At 36.7% G+C, this 9,968-nt stretch overlaps 1 protein-coding gene across 1 annotated transcript in view; it reads right to left on the minus strand.

The window, feature by feature from the left end:
* Positions 1-9,675, minus strand: part of LOC104163198 (TBC1 domain family member 15-like) — a gene marked incomplete at both ends in the record, with an annotated part of 15,316 nt that extends 5,641 nt beyond the window's left edge. The window contains 7 exon segments of the mRNA XM_009702117.1: positions 1-161; positions 437-487; positions 942-1,044; positions 6,574-6,784; positions 8,371-8,509; positions 9,255-9,329; positions 9,577-9,675. The exon segment at positions 1-161 is cut by the window's left edge and continues 16 nt beyond it. Coding sequence (XP_009700419.1) covers positions 1-161; positions 437-487; positions 942-1,044; positions 6,574-6,784; positions 8,371-8,509; positions 9,255-9,329; positions 9,577-9,675 — 839 coding nt within the window.
* Between the last annotated feature and the right edge of the window lie 293 nt (positions 9,676-9,968).

The following is a 9,968-nucleotide window of genomic DNA, read 5'->3' on the forward strand; positions in this document are numbered from 1 at the left end:
TTTATCTTCAGCCCTGGAATAGCATCATTGAGAAAGTCTGCCATTTCTGATGGTGGTCGCCTTTGACTTGAAGGGTCACTTAAACGGAAACTGTCAAAAATATAGTTTGTGACTTTGGAAAATCTTCCCATTGTTACTGTGTATGGATCTTTCTTCAATTTCTGTGTTATAACAAGGAAAACAAGTAAAATACAAAAAAGCCTCAGATTATTTGGAATTCTTGTACTCAAAAAAAGCAAAACAACAGGAAGAGTATTGTAGGTCTGAAAGTTATTGAAGTTTCATATATCAGTAGTTGCATACAGTACATTCATTACATGATTAAAAAAAGATATTCAGTATTAAGATAATACTACTGATTGATTTGAAAGATTGGATAGCAGTGTGTTTAGTAAGTCTGATCTACGTATAAAAGTGGATGAGATCTGCTGTTTACTTTCCAGTGATTAATGCCACAAAATAACTTCCTTATGCCTAGCTTTTCTGCCTTCACAGAGAAAACATCTCTTGAATCATCATGTACTCTGCTAGGAATCTCACACAAGATTTGATTTGACCAGTAAGTCCAGAAGCTAATGTAATTCACTCATGAAGATTTTTAACTAAATAAATCAGTGGGTCAAAACTCTGGCCTTATTCAAGTCACTGAAAATTTTGCTGCTGACTTTCACAAGTCCACAAACCCCATCACATGATAAGCAGGTTTAGGATAAAAAACTCTTTGAGGCAATGTTTTTAAACAGTACCACAGGGAAGTTAAGAAATTATTAGAACATAGGAAACAGCTTACAAGTAAGTGTACTTTCTATAGTAAGCACTTGGTTTAGGATACAATCAATGCTTCTACAGTGGCAATGATTCAGGAAATACTTGTGTGGCATAGTAGGGTGGGTTTTTTTTAATAAATGTCTTCAGAATAAAAATTAAAAGATCATACATACTTGTAATAATCCATATGATGGTTCATCAAAGAGATTTTCAAAAGACTGAGACAGAGACTTGTTCTGAGAATTCACAAGAAGAATCCGTTTATCCTGTGGAGATCTGCAATAAAATTAAAAAATAATTTCTATAAGTACCAACAGTTTTTCCTGAAAATATTTTTAGGACATTTACCCTTTTCTGAAGTCACAATTCAGGTTTTGTGCAAAGAAAGCAGGTTTGATGCAAGATCACTCTTACTTCTTGGCACAAGTTCACAAGCTAACACGCTACAAAACAGGACTTTTATTTTTCAGAAGAGTAGTCATCATCATACTGTTTCTGAATTGTATTCTTTCATTCTTTGAAAAATCATGACGCTTTTGAGATACTACTCTGGAATATAACTTTTGTTACCCACATGTAAATAAAGTTTTCTTCAACTATAGTTTCCTATATTTGACAATAGACAAAAAAAGAGGTGACACAGGAAAGGAAGTTTAGTGAGACATGGTCAGCCTCAACACAATATATGCTGAAACTCTTTTACATTAAAAGAGGAAGTGAAAAGAGCCTGCGTCACCGTATACAGTTAAGAAATTCTTTCTGCCAATTAACTTTTGTCACCCACATGTAAATAAAGTTTTCTTCGACTATAGTTTCCTGTATTTGACAATAGACAAAAAAAAAAAGAAGTGACACAGGAAAGGAAGTTTAGTGAGACATGGTCAGCCTCAACACAATATATGCTGAAACTCTTTTACATTAAAAGAGGAAGTGAAAAGAGCCTGCGTCACCGTATACAGTTAAGAAATTCTTTCTGCCAATTAGTAAATCCTACATTAATGCACCCCGTAAAACATCACATAAAGGAATACAAACTGCTTTTCAATGTATGAAAGCACATCAACAAATTTCTCACCAATGGAATTACAACAGCTACTGCCAGAATAATCCCAAGAATCATACTGACAGGAGCTTAAGAAACACCACAGCCATTTGTATTGTGAAACAGAACCATCTCAGTAGAGCCCTGCAAATGTATTTCTGTGTAGACTCCAAAAGCTAAATCAACACAAACCCGATTTGGCCTAACTCGCTGTATTTGTACACTCTTGTTCTTCAATGAAACATTTGCTTCTCTGACAGATGAAAACAGTAACAACAAAGACAGTGGAACCGTGCTGCTCCTTCTATTTAATCTGTTCTTTTGCTCTCACCCCCACTGCCCCAGCATCCCATCTTCTCCCCTCCTTTGGCGCAGATACCCCATCAATTCATCAACCAGCTCCTGAATCACCAATTTACAGCTCAATATGTGACAGAGAGAGAACAGCTCAGAAGCCAGGCTGACATTCAAGCCTTAGAGTTGGTAGCTAGGCAAGGGAAAGCCAGGCACTTTGCCATCGGACTCTAATCCATCACACAGACTTAAACTTATAAAATACCTCTCTATTGCTCTCTCCCAAAGTTTAAATCCAGTACTTCTAGCCTTTGAAAGAAAAATTACTTTTCTTTTTATTACTACCTGCATCATCTACCATGTTATTAAAGTCAAAGATAAGAACTTTAATAAGCCTTATCTCTCTCCCATTCCAACAGGACAGGACACTGTTAACACTGACGGATATGAAATGCAACAAGAGATCTCATTTTGAGACAGCCAGACACCAACGTTACAGTTCTGCAGCAGCAATGGTTAATGAAGCTCAACTGGCTTTTGCTAAAAAGCAGCACAGGGGCAAAGGCTGAGTCACGTATTATGTTTTCCTTAACTAAAAGGCTGAAAACTTTGTACCATATCTCCATTTTAATTAAACATTCTATCTGGACAGCCAGTTGGGTATCAACAGCTACTTGGGTAATGTTCAAAACAAATTTGTGAGCTAGACACTTTATTAAACACTTACTCATAGTCTTGTGAGTTAGAAAGTGTATCCATACACGCGGTGTTTTCTCAGTATTAGACTGGTGCCACCAAACTAAGAAGGACACGATCTTTAAAGCAACAAATTACAAATATTTTGTTCCAGTTTACCCACTTCACACACATTGATTTCAGTAATGACATGACATTTCATAAGGAGTGCTGTTAGAGAAGGGCAAAAACTGAGGAAATAAGAACAGAGGAAGAAAATACCTGTGACAGAAAAGTATTTTAGAGAAATGCTAAACTTTCTGCCTTAACATCAATATTCTATGTATTATAAACTAGAGGCTGGGATAACAAGTAATTATGCTGCCAATTATTTGCTTCTGGCATCCAGAAAGCTGAGTAAACATCTTTTCCTAAAAAAGGATGTGAGCTTAGACACATGGTGTATTAAAGCATAAATAAACATTAGGAAACAACAGAAACATACAGAGACTGAAGTCTGCCATTTCCACAACTTGTGGCATATTTGCTTTTTTTCCTTAAAAAAATAATCATCATAATTCACGACTAGATCACAGAAAAGAATTTGATGCCACGAGCAGACCTTAACCGGAAGAGAGGAATCTAAGTAAGTAAACTACAACTGGAAGTTCCTGCTCAGGTCAATGCTTAACATCATTCAAATCTGATTTCCATAGCTGCCTCAGCTTTTTGCTTTAAAGTCCCTAACGTATCTGCTGTTGCATTCATCAACGCTTAGAACCGTTCGAGGCGGCAATACTAAGCAGCTCACTGCATTCTGAATGCTTGAACATCACCTCAAGTTTCCGTGCCTTACCTTAGCAGGGAACTCCATCTGGTATGCGTTCCTGGACATCCCAGTGCACAGCAGCTGGGTCAGACTGCACAAACCCTACACCACTGCTTTCTTCTAAAGACAGACACAAGCGGGCATGACTGCCTCTCTTCCTACAGTTTCTTCCCGACCTGACAACTACTGTTTGGACCTGTCCCAAGAGGAATGTCCGCATCAGCTGGCAAGAGGCTACAAAGGACAAGAACTAAGAATCCACTGGGCCAAATAATGGAAGAACAGTACATGCCCACTCACTCACCGCAGACTATCGAAAGAGACAGTGTTTGAAACAGGAACCAAAGTCACTACAGATTTCGTTTTCATTCAGTGACTGAACAGTAAGCACTAATTTTACATAGCACTGTTTAGTATAATTATTTGCAGCACATGACTCAATAAAACTGGAAATAATGCCTGTTAGTAACACAAACTGTCTAACATTATGTGCAGTAACAAACCAACAACTGAATGCTGGACAGAACCCAAATGACACCTAAGCTTCTACAAGTCAGACCAGTTTCATAAAATGGTTTAAGGTATTCCAGTACGTTAGTTTAGATTCCTGTTCGGTTTAGGTTGGGTTTTTTGTCTGGTTTTGTTTTTAAAAACTTTCAACGATGAAGTCAAAAGATAGAAAAAACCTCCTGAATATGAAAAGACAAAGTAACATGTTACATAGCAGAGCAGTACCTTATTGTAAACATTTTATGCCTTTAAGCAAAAAATTGGAAATATAAAATAAGCTTAGTCTAGGTGTCTCAACATTAAATACATGGAATCCCACCAAAATTAATGGAAGTATAACTACAAATCCACAGTTGCAGTACTGCATTTCAGTTACCAACTTTTCTGTTGCTTATTGCTTTTAATGTATGTATGTGTGTGTATATACATATATATACACATGCTTTTTATGTATATATATGTGTATGTACACACACATATATATTTATATTAAAATAATAAGCTCTTTAAATAGTGGCAATTAAAAAACACAGCACTGTGAACTCATTAGTTTTAAGTCGCTTTTGTTAAAGCCTCAAATGGACTAACTGTAGACAAGGCATGAGGGAAAACCTTAATCTAAAACTTTAAAGTTTCTAGTTGATAGTTAATCACAAGAACAAAGTTTTGATTAAGTCGATGCAAACCAGTTTACTACATTGTCAAATGCACTCACTAGGTCTACTTAAAACTTGGTCCTGTTCATTAAATACATATTATGGGAATTAGAAAATTTGAAATACATTGCTGCAGTAACACAGGCAACAGATCACAGATAGCGTACAAAGCTTTCAGTGTCTCACCATACAACACAGGTGTTTTTCCAGTGTTTGTTACATAGGTTGCCTCAAAAACCTGCTCTAGCCTACCAGCAACTAGTTGGAAGATATCCACAAATAAGTAAACACAGAGCAATACGCTCAAAAAGGAACAACTTCCTTGGGGAGAAGAGAAGGGGAGGGAGGCTGGGGGATGCCAGGATGACAATATTCCCCTGTGTCTGCAGAAGTAGTGAAATTAGGAAACGAAACGAAAGTAGGTTTAAGAAAGAACTCAAAGGGAACCTAGAGAAAAAAAACCTCAGGATTTAAGATGAAGTTGTCATCCAGGATTTCCTAATCTACAGTTGGTAGAGAAAATATTCTTACTTACACATTTATCTTATCCCCCTAATAGCCTCTCCTTTGGTCATCTTGAATTTTCCCCTTAAAAAGCCCGCATACAATGCTACAGCCAGTACCGTTTCACCAGCTGGTCACAGTGACCATGCATGCTACCTTCTCCACACAGCTGACAACTTCCAATTATCACCAACTCCAACACCACATTTGGACACTGTCAAAGCCTTTCACAAATTCATTCAATGAATATAGAACCCTCACATCCTCTTGGCTTGCTCTCCAGCCCAACAGCAACAGCCTTTCCCACTTGTCGAAGGCAACTCTGACCTCATTGATGCTACCAATGTGAGAAGAACCCTCTATTAAGGATATAGATATATATATAAGGATATATAAAATAGCCATTTCACTATCCACCTCCAATTCTGTCATCAGAATATTACGTTGCAAGTGACGATAACAAAACACTTTTGAAAACAGAATACCTGTTACACTGATGTTACACCTGTTATAGGTGTACCTGTTACACCTCATTGTTTCTCCATGCTCTACCTATTCTTACATAACCTGTTGCCTTCTTAAATTATATTTATGCCTACATGGTGAGAATAGAAAGATTTTATTTTGCATTTATACTATGCCGATCAAAAAGACTTTTATGAAAGTGAAAAACTTGGAGGTAACACAATATAAATACACAACAAAACCCAAGTTTTAACATCATGATAGGGTCTAACTATGTTTACATTCAGAAAGTTGATCTGAAGAGTAAAAGATCAAGTGTGAAACATTGTTCACAGCAAGAAATTACAGGGGAAGAGAATTCTGGGGGAAAACATATATATACAAATTGATTTAGTTGACAGTACTACAAGCTACCTCACCCACTGATGTCAATACTCAGAGATTTCACATAAAGTAGAAGATCTCAAATTTTAACACAAATTACCCCATGTAATAGACATGGTTCATGAAGATAAATCTAACTTCACACCGAGTGTTCATGAGAAGCTTCTGTACCCACTAGAGGGAGCTACCGAGGCATTACCGAGCTAATAACGCTGCAACAGTTTCTAAACAGTTTCATAAACTGATCCAACAATTTGAAAACTTCAGTCTACATTCCAAATGCGTATGCGAAATCAGTTTCAGTCACCTTGAAAATTGATTCTACTAATAAAAAAAAGGAAGAGAAAATACATCAGGAAGTGTTAATCTGAAATTCATTACAGAATTTAAAAAGTAAACCAATAATTCTTATTTTAAATCAGAACTAAGAGTGGTCTGGTACTTACTCATTCAGCACAACATGCTTTTCAAGGCATTTAATCAATAGTTTGCTATCTCCGTGATGAAAGTGAAGAGCTGGAAGCTTCACATCATCCTTCAGACAGAACACCAAATAAGACCATCCCATGCCTTCTTTGTTTTGTTTTATTGATTTCAGATCTGTCAAACTGAACAGGAACGACCACTTGCTTTCTCCATTTGCATGAGCTGTAGCATCTTAAAAACAAAATCACCACATGATATTAGTTTGACTTCAGTGTTAGCAATTACAAATGCATTGCATCTGTCGCTGTTCCTAAAAACCGAACCCAAAACACAAACCCCAGCATTGATTCTGATAATAAAATGTGTACCGTAACTACTGTAACTGCCATTTCTGGATTTTTCTTTGTCTCTCCTTGTCTTCTACAGACTTCTAAAATAATGAGCAAGTCCATCAGACTGTTCCCCTAAAGCTGTGCCTACAGTTTATAGAAGTGATCCAGCAGTTAAATACACAAGTACTGTATCAAATGCCAGCAGCAAGCTGAGTCCCACCAGCACCTCCACCACGTAGTACTACTTACTCAAACTAAACGTGATATACATTACAATACTGTATGCTATATATGGCACACAGCACCAGCCACATGTTGTAAGACTGCTACCAAAGTAAGGGAGAAGGAACTGAAAAATCTCCCTACTCTCCCCTCTCTCCCATACTATGCAAGCATGTATACACTCTGTGCAAGACTGTATACATCCAAAGAGATTAAATTTCACTTTACCAGAGGACACAAAATTGCCAACATGCCTGGAGAGAATGTGGCACACCCCCTGGCCTGCCCCCATCGAATTACAGCAACTGGAAATAAGAACGAAGTGGCAAAGACCATAATCTAAGTCAGTAGTGCTCACTGACACTCACTTCAGATGAAGATGTACTCCGATGCCTGAAGATGAAAAAAATCAATACAAACCACTGATGTAATAAACCATCCTATGACTGACAGAGATGCTGGTTTTAGCTTTATATCGTGCTAGCACTAAAAGCTCCTCTCAAACACAGTATTCTAGGAGCAAGGACGGTGCATTACCCAAAAACATACATATTCTTAAGTCCAAACCCTGCACTCATAGGTGACATAGATAACATTCAAAGTCATAGCAGATATGGTGAAAGAAGCACAATAATGCCCAGTTATAGGCTGAGAAATAATACAGGGAAAACAAGTACTATAAAGCAAAATACTACAGGAAAACCAGAGGAAAAAAGATTACTGTCCTTTCTCCCCCACTTTTTTTTTTTACAAAAATCTCTACTGAGACACTAACAAAAATGATGCAGCTATAAAATTGTTTTGCCAAAGTGAAAAAAGACCCATGTACCACGTAACTGTACATTCCACCTCCCCCTGCTGTTGCAGTATGGAAAGGCATTTGAGCAGTAAACCACTTGGTTTTTCATCTTCCTAACATTACATCTAGTTCAAACTCCATTTGTTTGAAAGAATGCAAAAGCCCAAGGTAGATAAAACTGCTACATCACCTAATTATCATCACAGTGAGAAGTCAGATTTAAAATTTAGTTTCAATACAACTCTCTAGCAATTTACAGGAAAAAAAATAGATTGGAGGCAGACGGCAGCTATTCCATTACAAATTTTTTTCCACACCCAGAGATTCACCTGTTACCACAAATGACTCCCAGGTTTTCAACTTGTAATAAAATCCATTTTACTGTATCTAAAAGGCAATTCTTCAGTTACAAGTTACCAAAAAGAAAAAACAAAACAAAAGACCCACACTTAAAAAATAAGTGCCTCCATTTGAATGAGGTTTCTTTTTAAAAGAGACTGTGGTGACCATGTCCCATTCTGCTTCGTAACTACTTGGACGGTCTGCTCCTCGGGAACATTTTTCTTTAGGAGTTTGAGTCCACTCCACAACAGAACTGGAATCCTGAGGGGGGCAAAAAAAAAAAATCAAAAACACAAGGCATGAAAATTGAGCTAGTTTCTCAGATTCAACAAGAAGAATAAGCATCTTCATTTTCACAGATTAAAAGAATCTGTAGTATTAAAATCCTAAGAAACAAGATACAGTTCAACACAGGAAATCTGGACTTAAGACTAAGAAAAGAGGTTTTACTTAATAAATTCAATATGGTAATAAAATATCCTAGCCTCTCTTGCAGACTCTACTAGCATAACAAGCCTTTTACTTAAATGAAAAACTTAAATCTTTCTTCTTCAGTCACATCTTTGTAATACTGCCTAAATACCACATATCACTGCATCTTGGAAACCCCATAGACTTCTATTTTTATTTTGCATTAGAACAGTACCTTTCTGGTTTGAGTCTAATTATGAACAGTGAAATCATCAGAGTACAACACAGTAGATGCAGGGGGACTGGTGACTGTGATACACATACACTCATTTGGTCTTTACTATTCATACAGACAGCCCCCTTCTATTTTATGTATGAACCAAGTAAAAACTAAACACAGTCACCAACACGTGTATCCAATAACCTGAACTGGCCTGCAGTCCATAAATATGATTCCTACATGTAGCTATTCATACCAATGACAGTCACATAAATAGATGTTGCTTCCAGTTATGAGACCACCTACACATAAGTTAACACAAAATAAAATCTCTGGAGAAACAGAATGATGAACACCAATAACTTACAAACATACCTTTCCAGCACAAAGGATATTAGAAGCATCCAAAGTGTCATCCAGTGGTCTCCAGTCTACTACTACTTCATTTTCCTACAACACAACCAACCATAAAAAAATTCAATACTACACAACAAAGCATATATCTCCTCATTTACTCATGGTATGATAACAGTATGACTTACATATATATACAAATGATGCAGATGATGTCAAACATTATGTGGTGTTTGTTCACTTACAAAATCCTACACTTAAAAATACACTTAAGATTTTCCAAACATGTTATGTGTTTCAGTAACAAATACACAAAGTTTCCGTAAATATATTATGCAATTACCTTTTCTATGACACGTAGTACTCCTGATATTAAGCTGTCCTGGTCATCATTTTTTCCGCAGGACGAATGAATGAAAACACCTTCTTGCTCATATACAACCTATAACAAAGAGGGTAATGAAATAAAAAAACCAAGATTTTAAAGTTCTTTCTCTCTCCTGTGGCACTCTATCATTTTGACTCACCTACATAAGTTGAAGTGAACACCTCTACCTTGTTAGGGGGTTTGTCACCTTTCCTTCCTCCCCACTCCCAAAATCTGAGTCTTTCACTTACTTAAATCAAGAAACAACAGAAAATTGAACTTGTTAAAACTTACTCTCTAAGCAACATACCGACCATTATTACTTCGCCAGTAAATCACAAAAAAAATTTCAATACCTAGTATTTTTT

Source organism: Cariama cristata, unplaced genomic scaffold (genome assembly GCF_000690535.1).
Source record: "Cariama cristata isolate BGI_N322 unplaced genomic scaffold, ASM69053v1 scaffold20186, whole genome shotgun sequence".
NCBI classification, from domain to species: Eukaryota; Metazoa; Chordata; class Aves; order Cariamiformes; family Cariamidae; genus Cariama; species Cariama cristata.